This window comes from Silene latifolia, chromosome 11, assembly GCF_048544455.1.
Source record: "Silene latifolia isolate original U9 population chromosome 11, ASM4854445v1, whole genome shotgun sequence".
Lineage (NCBI taxonomy): Eukaryota > Viridiplantae > Streptophyta > Magnoliopsida > Caryophyllales > Caryophyllaceae > Silene > Silene latifolia.
In genome coordinates this window covers 15,645,841-15,665,169 of record NC_133536.1, presented here as the reverse complement: position 1 = coordinate 15,665,169, position 19,329 = coordinate 15,645,841, and the positions used below count along the sequence as shown (strand labels likewise).

Below are 19,329 nucleotides of genomic sequence, written 5' to 3'. Positions count from 1 at the left end.
CTCTACGGCAGAAGGGGTCGCCTCATCATCGTCATCATCAATACCCTCCAAATATCTCTCATCAATTTCAGGAGAAGGAGACCTGGGGCCCCCGAACCTTATCGGGGTGACGGCAAGTGGCTCCTACTCATCGAGATCTGACAGTTCGCCCCACGGTGCGAAATCTTGGGTCCAAGATCGTGAGAAGACATGACAACAAATACTTAACAAATAAAAGTTGAAAAATTTGTTTGTTTACCTTGGAAAAGTGTTACGCCGAGTAACGCTTTGAAAACTAGAGAGAAGTTTCTTCGAAGAAAGCTAGAGAGAAGAAATTTTTTGAGAAAATGAAATTTGTGCGGAAAATTAAGGGGCACACTGCTCTATTTATAGAGCAAAGCCCATGAAACGGACTAATCAGGGCAAAGCCCATGAAGCGTCAACCAATCAACACCGAGCCACGTGTCAAGCATGCAGCCACAGAATGCCAATCGACGTATCTTCTTCAACACGCTCCTTGACAGAATGCCAATCGACGTATCTTCTTCAACACGCTCCTTGGTATCTACTTGCCAAACGGTCCATTTGTTCAACCAAGCTTGGCGGCCGGCCGGGGGCAATCAAAAGCACACGGCACTCTCAACCTCGGTCTCAGCCAGCGCCATTTTCTTTTCCACATTTGATGTCCATTACACATCCATGTGGAAGGTGGATATGGTACGGCCTGAACAGAACCAAGCCGAGGAAGAAGTTAAACATGCACAGAATACGCTCAACACTCATCGAAGGTCCATACCACGGCATAGACTACGCTTGGGGCAAATTGATGGGGCATATTCTCGCACACCATTGACCGAGTCAACATATTGAGCAAAGTCAAAGATATCCTGACAAGTCAACGTATCGGGATGACCCTAACCGACGAAGCCTGTCGGCCTGTCACTTGGGTCTCGGCTAGGCAACTAGCCAGCCGGGAGGCATATCCGCGTACTCACATCCAAGTCTCCTCGGCATGGAGTCAACCAGGCCAGCCGGCCTGCCATGGGTCTCTCGGCCGAGGGTAGAACAGTCTTTCCACCTGCTCTGCCACTTGGCCACTACGTGACAAAAGGTGAAAGTCTATAAATACTCCTCAATCCTCATTGAGAAAACGATGGAATAATCCACAATTCATCCATAAACTCACTATTAATCTGGTATAAACTCCCTTATCTCTCTACAATATACTTTGCCAAGTAACACACAACTTAATCTCTTTAAGTTTACTGACTTAAGCGTCGGAGTGAGTACGCTCGGTACCAAGCCGAGCCCTCAGTTTGTTCATTGTTTCAGGAGAGGCCGGAAGGAAGAGTCAAGCGAAGACGTCATTCATCAAGCTTACGTGGTCACAAACACTGCTCCGGAATTACACCCGGAACAATAATGATAATGACTATAGTCGGTCATATTCTCTTAAATAGTACACATTCAACCTTGCCCAGAGTTGTGGTAGTTACATTGCCGAATAATACAAAATGTGAACATGTATTAATTTCACGAATGGTGAACATCCAACTCTTTTGATGTCCAAAAAATCCTGAGAACACTTTTAAAAAAAATTATTAATAACCACTTTGAATCAGCCGCCTCCTACCTTAGAAAATTACTTCTAAGGGGGGCCTTGCTATTTGAGTGCAAAATATAGTAACTCACATATTCAACCTAAATAGAACTTGTTTTTCACAAGAAGTCAAAACAATGACTAATGCAATGTGTAGCAGACACTCCAAAACAAACACATAAGTCGACCCTAAAAGTTGCAGCATTTGATGATACATAAAAATCTGAATATCCTATATAATCGAAGAACTTCCGAATGTGGGATTCCAGTAAGGTCATCAAAATCTGAATGCCTTATATTAATAACTTGTTAGTTTTACAATATCAAAATAGATTAACTAATATACATAACACATTCTTTGAAATGCTCTGATGCTGAATGCACTCCCTCATCAAATTGCCGTAATGTAAGGCCAATCTATGAGTATCATACCTGGAAATCTGGAATGGATTCAACAGCTGCAGATATTTTAATTACACGAGCATTGTTGAAAATGTGATGACAACACACATAACAACATTAGATTAGAATGAAGATAGTTGTACACTTTGTATGCCAATGAGCTACTCTTCAAATTAGTTGTCATCTTGAATGACAGGTATATCACACATGTGAGCGAAACTAATCTGGAACAAAACAAATGTTCTCGCTACCTTCCTCCCATCTCTCACCCTCTCCCTTTCCCTCATATGGGCCCATCACTAAACCTAATACAAACCACAATTGACAAAATCAACGAAGATTAGCATTATCTTTAAAGCTGATGCACCTTGATAAATAACTGAGAGAGGTGTCGAAGATCAGCAAACACGACCTCCATCCCTGCATTGGAAAGTATGAATTTCAGAAATAAGAGATAATCAAAGGGAACAAATATTTCAATTTTAACAAAATGGAAGGAATATACCCAAACAAACAGTTTATTACCTGTATGATATGATTTAAGAAAGACACAGATTCCAATATTGTCCGGCGGGATGAAATATATCCACAAACAGCTAATTACTTGAATGAATACGATCTTTCAGTTAGGGTCACTGTTTTCTCTAACATAGTTCCTTAGAAAAAAAACATCATTCTACTACTAATTTTGCCTTCACCCATAAACCGTCAGTCTGACTGTCACTCCCCTACTCTAACAACCTTTCAAATACGGATTACAAAAAATGTCATTTTATCGTTCTGAAATTTTTTCCCAAACAGAGTAGAGCACTCGTTATGGTAGGTGTTAGGTCTTTATTTCACCTATCAAGATCATTTAAACTCAGTTATCCTACCCATCACTCAACTTTAGAATATTGTTAAACCAAAAACATTACTCCTAATATATCCCTCAATTACCCATATATTGAATATATTAGAGTTGCTCTTAATTACCAATTAACAATCAATTCACACAAACACAAGAACAAGACCGTCGAACAACCAATGAAAATGTACGAATGTTATGGCAAAAATTGTTTGATTCTTGAATCCCAAAGACATATCCAGCATATAAAAAGAGAATTTCAGGTTAGATAAACTATGTTATACTTTATTTTATGACAAAAACAAGACTACACGACATATGTGGAAAAAAAAAGGGAATTACCAACTCTTTTTTACATTTACTTCTATCAATATTTTTTATTTTGGATTTCATGATCAGTCACTTCTCTACTATTCAGTCTGCTTCCTAATACCTCTCCCTTCTTGTCTTCCCTCCCTCAATCCCTTTATGTGTCTCCCCCCGCCCCTGCCCCTGACCATCTATACCTCCTTCCTCTCAATACGGGGAAAAAAAAGCATAAACGCCCTCCCTCCCTTCTTGTCACCCTCCTTCCCTCTGCCTCCACACCAAAGTTATTGACTGTTAATACTCTGTCTTCATTAAGATAATTAATTGCCTTTTAATTACTATATACCCTCCCTCCCCCTCCCCCTCCCCCTCCCCCCAGTGCAATTTTCCACGACATACCTCCCATTCTACATTGAAATTTAATGTCTATTAGTTAGTTCGCTTCCTTATTGTTTTATTTCATTTTCAAGAACGAATACTAAGAAAATTACAAAATATAATATCAAATTGATGTTATTTCTCCTAAAGATAGTAAACTATTGATAATACACCCCTCATGTATTTCCTTCTAATTATACCTCAACACTAAAAAAACAACCTCCTCTTCTGCCTTCCAATCTCCCCTCCGGCCATCTCTCATAGCCTGAATAATAATAAATCTGGACAGCCCATCATTCCCTCCCTCTATCCCACTTCCTCTGTCTACTCTAAATCTGAACAAAACCAAACAAAGATTGCCGCTCTCTGCCTTCCTATCCCTCAAATCTCAACAAAACGGAATATAGACTATCTCTCCGTCACTGCATTCCTTATCCCTTCCTCTTTCCGCCACCCTCCCTCCTACTTTCTCTCTCCTCCAACTCCGCCCAATTATCCATCACTTCCCTTTCACCCACTCTTAACAAAACCAAGCACATACGCTCTCCCTCCCTCCCTTACTCTCACTGTTTGCCCCTCTCATTATCTCGCCACCCCTCCCTAAATATGAACATAATCCAGCAAAGACATCCTCTCCCTCCCTCCAATTCCTTTTTCCACCCCTTCATCCCTCTAAATCTGAACAAAACCAAGTAGGGAGACACGATCTTTCCCTTTCTCTATCCTTCTCCTTCCCTCGCCCCTCAATCGAACAAAGTTAAGCATACCTTACTCTGCTTCCGTCCCTCCCTCTCAAACTCAACAAAATAAAAATAAAGTAGAGACTATGTATCTGTAACACAATACTCTCTGTCCTCCTCTCTTTCCCACCCTTCATCCCCCCAACCCCTCTCATCTATCCACTCCCCCTCTCAATCTTAACTAACCAAGCACGTACATACGCTCTCCCTTTCTTCTTCACATGGACTCGTAATTAATTAAGGTCACTCATTCTAGGGCCGTAGTATTGAGAGGAGCCCAGAGTTAACTCAAGTTCTGCAATTTTCAGACCCACAGATTCTTAGCCAAAACGAACACAATAAATATAACAACCATTAAATAACGTTACGCTTATCATTTTAGCTACTTAAGGTTACCAAGGGACGAACCAAGACATCAACTAAATCCCACATATAAACCAACCAAATGAATGCAATGGCCAAAACCTATAATCGAAACTAATTAAGCTCACCCCTAGCTTGGGGTTGTACTAATAGAGGTCAGCCCAAGGTTTGACTCAAATATTTCCGCCATTTTCAGACCTTCAAATACACAGATTAATTAAATGACGTCCTTCTTTATATATTCAATGCAATCGATAAACCGTATAATCTTAATTAGTAAATTTGACCTAGTTAAGGGTTGTACTAACCGCGTTCAGCCTAGGGTTTGGCTCAAATCCCGCCATTTTCAGACCTACAAATACACTGATAAACTACATAATGTTCTTTTGGCAATTGTTTCGTGTGTAATAGTAAGTTACCTAGCCTATATACAATCCTAGTAGAAGCATGCTCGTCCCCATTCGCGTGCCATTCGCCATTTGCCAGGCCTATCAACCCAAAAAAAAAATAACAAAACCAATAAACACATAACTGACTTACATTCTCTGTGAGGTTGTTTACATGGATTACCACAATTAACTTACCCCGCCTACAGACGATCCATTTAGAAGCCTCGCCCGACGCCATAATTAACTGAGTTCACGTATAAACAATTTCAAGAAGCGTCTCTCATCACGCCATCTGTGTACCTACAAATTAAACCAACAAATTTAATCATATTGTAAAGGAACTTGTCCAAACTAAAAAATCATCAAAAAAATCGTACTCGTCGCAAGTTGTCAAGGCTCGGTAGGTAACCAACATCTTACCTCAACTACTCAACATATTTCGAGCTCATAAATTGAGACTCGCCGAGTACTCAGTTGGCATAAATCGGGTTATGGAACATAAACTAAGAAAGGAAAATACATGTTTAACGTAGCGAATCGAGTACTCAAAACCAATATTTTCAGCCAGATGATATCAATGTTCATATCTTCATACTCAATCCTAGCCGAGACAGAAAGATTGTTCAAAACACCATAATTACAAGCTTCTATTGCCGAGTACTCAGTTGGCATAACTCAGGTTATAGTCTCACGAGGTTATTCTACTTCTAAGTGAACACAAAGAGAAGCAATACCAAAATCTTTGTAGCAATAAGGAGATGGGATATCTAGCCTAACTTCAACTTCCACTTAAAAAAACCATCCATATTCAACTGATCTAAAACATACCTAATTACAAGCTTCTATTGCCGAGTACTCAGTTACTCCAGCAAATAATCAATTACTCCAAACACATGTACCATTTTCAAAAAAAAAAAAAGACATTTTTTATCTACAAAATTCATTTGCGTTACAGAAATAACAAAATATCCAATGACAATGAATACAAAATGAGAGAGAGGAACCAGATTATAAGAGTCATGGAGACATTGTGGTGTTGCAAATGAAGACATCGTACGAATTGAGAGCGGTTTGGCTGTGAGGAAGACATTAGGAAATGAAAATGGAGAGGATGAGAAAGAATAATCATGTTAACTATTCACGTGTGACTCTGCTGAATCTTTAATCTGAATGTCTCAGTTACTCATTACGGGTATTAAGCAAGAAGACAAAAATATAAACTAAGGATCTTCAGACATAAGTAGTGCATTGGTGAATGTTTGTCAACAATGGGTGATTTTGTGTGTTAAAAGTAACAATGGAATAGACTCATTAGACAACAGTATATAAATCATGGTTTATGGCTGGAAGTCTGGAACAAGCCCAAAAGAAAGTTTTGCTGAAAATTGCCTCAAATGAATGCTTGTATTCACAGAGTGTAATGCACATGGGACTAATTTATAAAACAATTTATCAAGAAGGCCAGAAACAACCAACCCCATATCAAGATAGCAATTCAGTAAACAAAAACCCACTGTAAAACTACAATTACTCAAAGAAAAACAACATGTTTTCTGATCAGCCATTTTATTACCTAAAAATTTCCTCAAAGTTCTTCTGTTTAGGACCAAGCCCGATACCTGGTAACCCACCTCGACCCCAGTCAGTTGTTCCCTGGACCTTAATCCAGAAAACAAGGAGTAAATAAAGCGATAATGGAAATAAGAAGAAACCCAGGAAATAAAGAATAGAGAATACGATGATGGAAATCTAATAGGAAATCATAAAATTCAACAAGACCAAGAAGAAAGAGGAGAGACGATGTGTAAACCTTTCATAAATTGAACAAGTAAATCGAAAAAAAGAAGAAATCAGCAAATGAAATCAATTATTAGACTCAAAAAAATAACAAACATTAGTGAGAGAAGGATACGAAAATGGTAGAGGATTAAATTATGGAATAGAAGAACAAATATCAAGAGAATAATCCCAAAAATTTGCATTGATTAGCTTAGCATTTATGAACATACACGTTAAAACAAGAAGGGAACAAATTTACAAATGAAGAGTAAAATCGCACCGATTGTAATAATCATCATCATCATAGTAGATAACTATCATCATTATTGTTGTCACCACCGTCGTCATCATCGGTTTCACTGCTCTAATGTTCATCAATTACTACATAAGTGTAAAATGAAATTGAGATAAAGGTGTAAAACCAAAATTGGAAGTGTAAATGTTCAAGAAAAAATGATTAGCAAACGAATCATTTATCGAAGAATCTAATCAAGGAAGTACTGATGATCGGCCGATCGAAACTCGAACTATTCAACAATGGCTAAAGCGGTAATACTTAACTACAGTATAAGTACAAGACGAACATCATACCAAATTAATTTGTGGAACAAACTAAAAGCACCTTTGAGTTTGTATGGAAAATATGTATAAATAACTGATTGAATGGAGTACATGGGAAAGCTTGGAAAGGAAAAATTCAGAGAGGAGAAATGGAGAATGAAAGAGTGCCAAAAAATGAAGAGGAGATTAAAGGTAAAGAGGAATAACGTGTAGTTGAGAAATGGTGGGAGTACAAAGCTGTTGTTCATCACGCGGAAGGCACAAGAAACACTGCTCTACTGTTCATAAGCAACATATTTTCACAACTTCATACATTTATAAGGGTTGTAGATTCGAGTAAATATACATTGAACAAAGATCGAACAACCTAACTTGCCATTGCGAAACTATGTCCCGTACAATTATACATCCTCTTAGATTGTGATTCCTTCTTTGATTAGCAAGTGTATGAATTACGATGTGGTGTTTCACTGTTTCGTCACTTTGACCGTCGACCGTTGAAGTTTAATAGGTATAAATGGATCAGATATATACATGGACCAAAAGATGACCGGATGACTAAGTTAAAATCAACGGTTTTTTCCCATGGTACCCTCGAACTTTGGCGGATTACACATGGTACCCCTTCTTTTAGCTTTCTACATATGGTGGCCATCAGTTTGACTTTTTCCTTCCCCAAATGCCCTTACTATGCTTGCCGTCATAACGCCGTTAATGTAGTTCATTTTGGCGGCAAAACATAACCAACTCACACCCTAATTTGTCTTTATTCTAACCTAAACACAAACCTATATTCATTCTCTCATCATCCTAAAAAAAACCTATTAATCTTCCCAAAGAAAATCCCTAATTTTGCCCCAAATTTTCCCAGAAAATTTTACAGAACCCTAACCCCAAAACAAATCCCTAATTTTACCACAATATCCGAAAGTAATCTCCTCTTTGAAGCTTCATCTGCTGATTTTCGTCCTTTCAAAGTGCAAAGGTAAGATCTTTAACAACTATCTTTAAATTTCAATTCACTTCATAAAAATTACGGAAAAAATTATTTATTTAGATTCAGTTAAGTTATAGGAAGCAGTAATATGTGTTGCATGTTAGTATTTGTCAAAAAATAATCACGAAATTAGGGTTTGAGTTATATTTTTTCTTACTTTCATCATTGTGTGTAATTATAGGATGGATCCTGGAATATGGTTGGAATTTAACTATGACGGTGCTGACCCTTATGGAAGGAATCAGAACTGATTTCATGGCAAAGATGGCTGAAAGGATGGAATTGGCAGATGGCTTACAAGTGCATGAGCCAACACCTTATGCTAGGGAGATATTGGAGTACAATATCCATGGGAGTAACCAGTGTATGGTTATTAAAGCAGGTGGTGGAGAGTTTGAGGTGCTTGAGGGTACTAAACCTCATCCAGTGGACATTCTTAAGGGGACATGCTTATGTGGGGGGTGGCAGATAACTGGAATCCCATGTAAGCATGCATGTAGAGCCATTTTTGACAATAGGGAGCAACCAGTGGACTATGTGCATGGATTCTATAGTGGTCAATGTTACAAGCTCACCTATGGAGAACATATGCATCCTTTACCTGATAAGGATGCATGGCCAACCTTCCAATTCCCTCAAGTTTTACCTCCTATTCCAGAGAGGAGCATAGGAAGACCTGCAAGGCAAAGAAAGAGGAAACCAGACGAGCCCAAGAAAAAAGGTAAAAGATCAACAACAATCACATGCTCAATATGCAAAACTGTTGGACACAATGCAAGATCTTGTAAAGGAGGCCCAACATCAAAACAGAGGAAGGCTAGTGCTGGTGGTGGCAGTCAGAAGAAAAGGGCAAGGAAAGATGGAGCTTCAACAAGCAAGGGATAAGTATGTTTCTGAAAAGACACTCATTTTTTTGGCTAAGCTAGGTTGTTAAGTAAGTCAGTTGCCATATTTTGTTGTAATGATCAATGCTAGCATTGCAAGTTTTAATCTTATTAATTGCATTTGATTCTATTACAGTTGTTGCATATTACATAGTTTCTTATCCACGTCTTTGGTTCATCATGACATATAACAGAAACATGAACATAAATATGCCTATTTTTATGCTAAGTTGTAGTAGCTTTGACATATCATCCATTTTTGCCTTCAACAAATTAAGCATCTCAGCTTGTTCCTGTTGGGGTTGGTGTCCTTAACAGTTAGTGCAAGGACTTATAAATCTCTAAAAGGATCAAAGGGCATACTTTTGGTATTATTATCAGTTGATCCACGTTTATCAATAACGGTTGGCTTGCTAGATAAGTTTGACGTTATTGTCATACAGATGGCGGTGATCAACTGGTCCCTAAAAGTCACACCTATAGGATACGTTCGAGAGATGTGACGGTATGAAAATACAGTCATGTAGATGCCAAATTTGACTAACCAGTTAGTCCGAGTTACTTGACTAGTAATTAGTCAAAATGTGATGTTGAGATATTATATTTAATACGGATTAAATATTATGGGCTAAGGCGAATTAACCAGTTAATTCGTAAAATTAAATATAAGCGATTTATATTTAATTAATGTATATTGAATATGATTATACAATATCGTCTTTGTCGGACATGTATTAATACTTCAACTAACCCGTGTTATTAGTTGGTGTTTTAATAGCCGATAACCGATGACGATTTATAATAAACCGCGTCATATACATTTAGTCTTTTGGGTACGGACTACGAGTTAAAATGAAGAGGAAATGGAAAAGCCCATTTTCTCCCCATGGACTCGGTTTGGCCGAGCCTCACATAGACAAAAGGAGAGTTTCTCCTCTTGTCTAACCTAATTCATTTTGCCAAAAAAAATTATTAGGGTTTTGAAGAGCATTCTCCTCTGAAAAACCGAGATCTCTCATCTCGAAAAACTCACATCGATTCTCCCCAATATTGCAAGGCATCGGAGAACACCATCTAGCACAAGGGCATATCTCGGACAAGTCTTGGGTGCAACAATTAGGAGGGAATCTCGTTTGATTTCTGTTCTTTACGCCGTGCATCAAAGGACCCGAGGTTGATTCTTTATACTTATCGTTTCATTGCTGTATTTACGTTTTATGACAATAATTCACATGCTAAATTTACGTTATAGTCCTAAATTTAGAGGGTCTTATACGGATATTACCCCACAGTTTCTTCATACTCTTCGTCACTTCATGTAGATTATGCATTTGTTGTTTTTCTTCTTCTTCATGTTGATTGTCTTCTACTATTTTAGCTTGGCACCATTGAAACCAACCACAATCATCACACTTATAATATAGCTTCATTGGATTTGCTGCAGTAGGCCCCCAGGACCTTATGTTTGATCTTTTCTTGCATCTTGGGCATTGTTTGTTTTCTACTTGAATTCCTCTTGAATAAGAACTTGCATTAGATGTGTAAGACATTATTGAGTTTCCTTAGATATTGAACTTGTTTTAATTGTAAATGAGGGAGATTTGACTTTTAAAGCAGAGATTCCAACGGCTACATCAATATAGCCGTTATTTTTGTTCGTTCTAGAAATTGGGTACATTGGGCAAAAGTTTGAAAACACGGGGTACCACGGGCAAAAAGTATACAATTCAAACTAACTTTCCCACCAAAATGTGAAAACCAAACTGACGTTAAGAAAATTTAACAGCCGTTTGTCAATGGCCATTTTGGGAAAGAAAAAGTCAAACTAATGGGTACCTTATGTACATAGTTAATTTGAGGGGTACCATGTGTAATCTGTCAAAGTTCGAGGGTACCATGGGAAATTTCCCTAAAATCAATACCAATTCTTTTTTAAGACCGTCTTAATTTAAGATGATTATGTATTTAGAGTAATAATAATAATAACTAGGTTTGTGACCCGTGAAATTCACGGGTTTATCTGCTTTAGTTTTGTTATTTTTATCGTATTGTTTATATTTGTCCGAGCAATTAATTGATCCATTTAAAAAATGTAGTCTTAAAATACATAAAATTTAGTTAGTTAACGCCTTCTTTATTTGACAACTAAACTATATATTGTACTTTGGTTGTTGTTTTGATTAATATTCGTATACTAATAACATGTGGTTTAAAAAAACCAAAAAATACCTTCAAATCATCAATGAGTTTAATTCATGACACCCATGTAAAAAAAAATTAAATGGTTAAGGTTGCCTTTTAATTAGATTGTATAGATTTTGTACTAAAATTTCTATGTGAAAATTTGAAAGTCCTTTGTCATTTAGGATAAATAAAGTTAGTAAGTGAAGATGAAAGGGCAAATTAATGCATAATGTTGAATTACTTTTTTTTTTTTCTTTTTTTGAGAATGATAAATCTCACAATGTAAGGAGTTTAAAACATAGTTATGAAGTTTAATAAATGCTAGTCTTAGTATATCATCTATATCGATTTGTCAAAAATCCTAAATTTAAATTTTTTCATAAATGATAAAATGAGTTAAATATATAGTAGTCTACTACAAATTCCATTCCAATCTCATTATATGTTTTGTATATATACATTAGATAGATAATATGACATGTACGCATAAATATTAGATAATAATTTACATTTAGCCATTATCCATGTCAATAAGATTTTTTTTGTCTAACTTGTTAATAAGATTAAGATCCTTGCAACTCCAATTTCATTCTATGAGAACTATTATTCAAAGGAAAAATGATGAATAAAAATGCAACACATACCCAAATAAAACATACTTTTGAAAGTTTCTGAAATCCTAAAAAAAATTTATGAACCTAAAAACAATTAGTCATTCATATTCAATTCGTGTTGTCAATCTTGTAGTTAGTTTATAATATAGTATTGAGTGGAATGGAGGGAATATTTTTTTATGCAATTCTAGTATTTTCTTCTTCATACAGTCTTCTTTCTCCAATGAAATATTTCTACAAAAAATAAAACAAAAAACCTCTAAGTGATTAATAACAAACAAAATGGTGGAATTTGATTTATGTAATATTAACTTTATCGTTATTAATTTAAGTTTTCCCGTAAATAATGGAAAAAAAGGGAGCATTGAATCATAAAGATGTAATTGTATTTACCTTTGAATAGCACAACTGCACAAATCTTGATAACCCATAAATGGAACAAAACAACATATATGAGAAGGTTAAAAATGTGAAGAATACTTCATAATCAATAAAACTTAAAAATAAATAAATTATTAATTTAAAACCTTAATACACTTACTTTGATGCTAATAAAATGATAAGAAAGATTATTGACAAACATTTACAATTCTTTTGGCGATAGGGGCAAAAAGATATTGGGTTATTTTGGCTCACAAATGTTTTCTTCCATCAAACATTTATAGCCAAATGAGGATGCGTTTTATGACTTTTGGCGTCTTTTTTTATTATTATCAAATTTAATATATACATAAATATGTATCAAAGTTTTTAAGACTTTTGAGCATTGTTTTTCATTGTTAGAAAATTTAATATAGACATAAATATAGAGTAAAGAGAAATGAAATGTAAAAGCTTTGCTTTAATCCACATTGCATGAGAATTATTTAAGGAATTATCTTATAAAACTAAAAGATGGTAGATATTCTACCTTGTTTTTTATTTATAAAATTATATTTATAGATTTATATATGTACCCAATTAATGAAATTGAGCAAGTTTATTGCAATAAGATTTAAGAGAGAATTGCACATATAAACTATTTAAAATTAGAGTGATGTAAATTTTTATTTGTCGTTTAACCTATTCTAGTTTGAAAAATTAAAAGGACAATGTTTAATGTTAAGTATTTTATTATTTGCCCTTAATCTTTATAAATTCTTAATTTTATAAATGGCGTATAATTCGAATTATGTGATATTTATCTTTTGCTTAGAATATTCTAACAATAAAATAGAAATTTAAAATTTAGTAAGAATTTTATTTGATTTTTAATTGTTGTTTAATTTATCTAGAAATTAAAAAGGGCAAATTTTAATATTTGTTATGCTATTTGCATTTAATATTTTAGATTTTTTTATTTCACAAATTTTGTCATCCATCAACAATATATAAAAAATTGAGGATATTTTTTATGACTTTTGAACATCGTTTTTCATTATTATCATCTTTAATATAGGCATAAATATGGAGCAAAGTTCATGACTTTTGAGCATCATTTTTTTTCGTTATTATGACATAAATATTATAATAAATATTTGTGTTGATTAGGTTCTAAATTCTACATAAAGATAATCTTTTTTGTGAGACCGTGTTCTTTTGTATGACCGCAATATTTTCTCAATTTTTAAGTCACAAATATTCAAATATTTTTAAGTTGATCCCAAAAATTTGTAAATATTACTTTGTAGGGTAATTTAGTTACTTGTAATGGTCTCACTCAAAATAAACAGTGTTATATTAGAAATAGTAAAAGTTTCGGTGTTCATGTGGTATTTTTTTTTATCATAGAAAATTATTTATAATTGATATACACCTCCCCAAATAGGCTTTTACTTTTTTTTTTGGTAGGGCACTAACTCAATTATCATTTAATATGTGTTTTTTTAGTAAGAATTATCCGTCAAGACGTCAATATTGTATTGTAATTTGTCACTAAGCAAATATTATATAATCAAATACAAAATACAAATTAATTGTAAAAATGGCTCATGGAATAAAATTTAATGTTTTATGTAGTCTTTTAAACTATATTGTATAGATTGATAATATGTGTATTATGATATTGCCATGTCACATTTAATTTTGCCTTGTCACATTTGTCATGTCACATTTAATTTGCCATGTCACATTAGCCTTTTAATAATATTGTATAGATGGTTGAAGTTCCATAGTAAACTTTAACATTGACAGATCAACCCAATAATTAATTATAAAACTTTTTAATCTTTCTCAATGGTAATGTTTCGTACTTTCTATGTGGTCTCCCTTTTTCTCTCTTTTTTCTAAGGCATCGTTTGGTTGCCCATTGGAATACAACTCCATAGGAAAATAGAATTTATGGGAATTAAACTCCCGCATGAAATTCCTAGGATTTTAACAAATCCGTTTGCCTACCTATATAGGAATTCAAATCCATGGGAGTTTGCAATTACCTAGGCCCCCTAGGTAATCCAACCCCTCCATTATGTAGGAGTTGGAAACTCCTTGGAATATTGAATTCCAACACTTTGCCAAATAATGGGCAACCAAACAAGTCTTTATTTTGCAATTCATGGGATTTTCCAACTCCCATGATTTAGAAGGGGCAACCAAACGAGCTCTTACATGAAACGAGTTTCTTACTTCAGAAACCGGTTTCATATAAGGAACTTTTTACTTCCTCTATTTCATTTAATTCTATACATTTGCTTTATACACGTACTGCTCGTTTTCTTTTGTTCATATCTTTAGTCAGATATTAATAAAAATTATAAAAACTTGATATTCACAATGTACTCGATAAGTCGATTCAAACAATATCTCACATGACTATCGTCTATGCTCTATATTAAAAGTTGTATTGAAAATTCTCCCCAACTCATAAATAGTGCCCAAAAAGCAAACGTATAAAATTAAATAAAATAAAGGAAATATTAAGTAGAACAATGGGTAAAAAGTTTCTTATAAGATACGGAACTTCATATTTATCCCTAATATTATTGCCCTTATGTGGATGGACCCAAATGACCAATCCAAAACCCAAATTGTATCAATTGGATCACCCTATATTTAGAGGGGTAGCACAAAAACTAGTAAAGATAAATGAGAAAATTGATAATGCCTAGACCTGGTAAAAGTAAACCGAAATCGGCACCTGACATTACATCCGAAAGGTATAACTGAACTTCATCCCGAAACTTGAATCGACCTGAATTGATTCGAAATCGAACCGAAATCGTAATATCCCAAATAGACCCAAGATTGAATGAACCTGAATTGTTTTAATTCGAATCGAAATGTATCTGAACCGATTTTAACCCGTATATATTAATGACGGAAATCCAACATTAAAACCCGAAATAACCCGAATGTATTTGGGTCTCACCATTTAAGGGCTCTTTTGGTACACGAGTTTCAGCCATTTGGCGTCTCTGAATTAAAAAATATATCGTAGTTATAAAAAAAAACATTGTATATTATATCATTTATTAAAAAAATTATTTGTATGCTTATTTCCGATGTTTTGAGTAAAGACCTAATCCCTTGACACCCGATCCGGAATATGACCTGAATCAAATCTCATCTGCTCTGAAATTGACCCGACTCGAACCTGCATCGAACCAAAATATCTACAACCGATTAGAAGTGGAAATCAAATCCAACCTGAATTGAACCGAACTGAAATCGAAAATAAAGGTCCACCGAAATAACTCGATCCGAAAGAAACCGAACCAAAACTGATCCGATTGACCCATTTGCCACCTCTAAATTAATACCTAAGAGTATCAAACCTGACCTAAACTATAACCGACTCAAATCCGCTATTGACTCAGTCACTCAACACAAACCAAACCTCTTCTCGTAACCGACCCGAATAACCCAACTTCTACCTCCTAACGACCCAAATGGCCAAATACACCTTAAAGCCCATTAACATTCTCATCGACGAAATTATATTACCGCAATCTCGACAATCAGTACAACCAACCCTTGCTGGAGTTGCTGCACTCCTAAACCGCAGCCTTCATAAACCCTAGAAATTTCCATCCCAAAATTAAAACCCCCAATTTAATTCTCGTCATAACAATTAACTGGTAATTCCTTTAATCTCTCTCTCTTTCTTATTTTAATCAAATTCTGTTAATTATGTTCTTATTTATCCCTCCAATTTTATCAATCTATTGTTGTTTTTAGGTATTTAAATTATTCCAGAATCCCCAATTTCATCATCTGTGATGAATTTGATTTACTTGTGTTTAATTTGCGTTGAAAATATTGTTATAGTTTGTGAAATTGGTATAGTTTAATCAGAGGCGGAACTAGGATTTGTAATTAGGGCTAATAATCTAGAAAAATATCGGAGATTTGAACTAAGATTTATTGTGCGGGATAATTGCCAGCTCCTTTAGTTCCGCCAATGTGTTTGCTTGTTATGGATTTGTTATATGTTGTTCGTCTTAATCATTTGTTTACCTTGATTAAAATACCGCTCACAAATAATAAATAAGGTAAAGTAGAAAAATATGGAAGATTTTAAAAAAAAGTTATATTGTGTGGGCTGATAACTGATTGCCAGCTCCATTAGTTTCGCCAATGTGTGTGCGTAGGTTATGGATTTATTATACGTTGTCCGTCTTAGTCATTTGTTTACCTTTGATTAATATACGGCTCAAAAATAATAAAAATTGTAAAGAAATGGCTAGGATGTAGGGAGTGTATTTTAATGTTTTTGATTTAATTGTGTTGATTTGATTATTTTTTGTTGTTGTAGGTGGAAGTTTTAATCTGATATTAGCAATGAGAATAGAAAAGTGTTGGTTTTGTTCTTCTTCCATATATCCCGGTCACGGCATCCAGTTTGTTCGAAATGATGCAAAGGTACTTACTTTTGCTTCGCTTGGTAACATTGTATGCTGAAGGGTGAACTTTAGCTCAAATTTGTATGCCCATTGTGTTGCTATTATACTGTTCTGTAGTGGTGCTTTTTTTTGTTTCCAAAATGGAATTCTGTTCTCATATTAGAGATTCGTTATAGGGTACAAGAGGTAAGTACTTGTGATTGTAGTTTGAGGAGTCATTAGAACAAGCTAATAGTACAATAGGTTGGTGCCAAAGCTTATTTCAAGTGAAATTGTCTCAAGTCACATTTAGTCGGTTGTGAATATTGAGTAATCTGTAAGGTGTTCATTCGGATTAACTATCCAAAAGCATAGTATAGACCATGCTACTTGGCTACCTATCAAGTATCAACATATTGCTGAAGTCGGTTTTTTTTTTCAGTGTTTAGTTGTTTACGTTGTTTGATATTTCCCTGTTGAAGTACTTAATCTTTAGTACTAGAACCTCGTTTCTGTCCTGAGAAAAGTTAAGTACAACCTGGAAAAACGAAGTAGTTATGCATATCCAAATTGAATAAAAGGCATAAAAGAGGTCTGAAAGTATTGGTTTAGCGAATGTCGAGTCCTGGTTGGCTTATAGTTTGATCCGTATGGGCTTTGCTCTAACTGAGGCTAATGCATTATTTGCCCTAATGATTCTTGTCGTCCAGAGCTATCAAAAGTTTTTTCCCATCTAATACTTTCTTTAAGAGTCATCTTCCGCTGATGAGTCCAAGCTGTTACGTGTTTGAACCGCTGTCAGCTTTTCATCAGTCAGGGCTTAATCTGCTTTGTGTCCTACAGATATTTAGATTTTGCAGATCAAAATGTCACAAAAATTTCAAAATGAAGAGGAATCCTCGAAAGGTGAAATGGACAAAGGCTTACAGAAGGCTCCATGGAAAGGATATGACCCAGGTAGTCCTTACTTGCTAAGAACATACTCTGTAATTACTTATAAATAATTGTTTTATTACCTTTTATATATGCAATCAAGTCATAAACCGTCGTAAACCGTCTAAAGCTGCAACACTCTGTTTTTTTATGGTTCCCCTAGGATACTACTTTCGATTTTGAGAGGAAGAGAAACAGGCCGGAGAGATATGATAGGAATAAGATGCATGAGACATTGAAGGCCATTCCAATTATAGCCAAGGTTCGGAGTGGTAGACAAAAGTCACATATTGAAAAAAGGTTATTCTCCATCTTTGATTTTCAAATGTGTGCTCGAGCAGAATTTCTTAGCCTCCCGTGACATAATTAAGTTCTACTGTATCAAATTCTGATCTGGGAAATTTATTTACAGGTTTGCAGGAAACAAAGGAAAAACGCTGGCGTGGGACAAAAAACAACTGAACCAAGACATGGGCTTAATCATAGAACCAACTTTAGGTTTGACCGACGAGGGAAAGATCAAAATTCCCAAACAGCCACAAGTGGAACCAAATCTCGCTATGGAAGAGTAATTTCGAGGATGGTGCATCTGGAATCGTTGTTTTGCATGAGAATTAGATATGATCATCTACTTTTGTCGCCCTTTCATGAAATATTCGACAATAGATCCTATTTCTGTTATGATAACTTGTGGATTTTTTCACTCCCCAGTTTTTGTTTAACTTTCTTTACTCGATTATTCGCAAATTCTGTCCATGGAGTGTCTCTGTTAGTAATGTTCAGTTGAGGTAACTTTTATGCTCCCCCGTTTTTTCTACTAAAAGCTCTCAAACAATGTGCGGAAATGTGGAATTGTGAAATGCGACGTTCTGAATGCCTTGGTTTTCCAACCACGGACTGATTTCATGTCCAGACTTGCAACTCCGGTATGGTTTGCTTTTTATTAAGAGTTGTATAGCCAGTACAACAAGAGCGGACTTGAATTGGTGGCTTTCCGGTCGTGTGTGTGTACATCCGATAGTGTTTTGCACAAGAATGAGATTTTGATTATGTAATGGCATTTGTTCTTGAACGGGGTTGTCTGGGATGGGAGATCTCCAAGCCTATGGCCGAGGTTGCTGTGGGTATTCAGGCATGTAATCTCCCTGAACATTGGATGCGAGATTTGAGTTGTCTATGTGAGATTGCGGTTAGATCAAAGGTATTCAGGAGATGAAAATATCATTCATTGACGTATGTATGATTAGATCAGCAATTTCAGTCTTGTTTTATGTTTATTTATACTTTCGTCTCAAGCCGGCAGCCAGGTTGCCCAGGTACATATTGTACGAGGAATTGAGTGGGTGCCCTCATGTTGCTCAATGCTGATAACTTTTGTTATCCAATCCAGTTTTACAGGTAATACAATTTACAAACTCGTACTATAGGTAAGCTCCGATTTTGGATAAAATGATTAGGGGAATTTCTATCGTGAACACAAAATAATAACCTACTCCCTCCATTCAACTCCACTTTACATGTATTCCATTTCCGTCCATTCAACTCCACTTTACAGATTTCCTTATTTGGCT

The 19,329-nt window shown here is 35.3% G+C and overlaps 1 protein-coding gene across 1 annotated transcript; it reads left to right on the top strand.

Moving 5' to 3' along the window:
- Nucleotides 1-15,968: 15,968 nt before the first annotated feature.
- LOC141611179 (putative ribosome biogenesis protein RLP24) lies at nucleotides 15,969-18,461 on the top strand. The gene is made up of 5 exons (XM_074429656.1): nucleotides 15,969-16,081; nucleotides 16,759-16,865; nucleotides 17,669-17,782; nucleotides 17,922-18,058; nucleotides 18,171-18,461. Exons 2-5 carry the CDS (start codon nucleotides 16,785-16,787, stop codon nucleotides 18,328-18,330), a joined length of 492 nt encoding a protein of 163 aa, XP_074285757.1. The 5' UTR covers nucleotides 15,969-16,081; nucleotides 16,759-16,784; the 3' UTR covers nucleotides 18,331-18,461.
- Nucleotides 18,462-19,329: the final 868 nt, after the last annotated feature.

Bases quoted from the DNA above. Each gene is read 5' to 3' on its own strand.
- LOC141611179 (XM_074429656.1), top strand. From the start codon at position 16,785: ATGAGAATAGAAAAGTGTTGGTTTTGTTCTTCTTCCATATATCCCGGT. The intron at 16,866-17,668 runs GTACTTACTTTT...TGTGTCCTACAG, and splicing joins TTGTTCGAAATGATGCAAAG to ATATTTAGATTTTGCAGATC. The intron at 18,059-18,170 runs GTTATTCTCCAT...ATTTATTTACAG, and splicing joins AAGTCACATATTGAAAAAAG to GTTTGCAGGAAACAAAGGAA.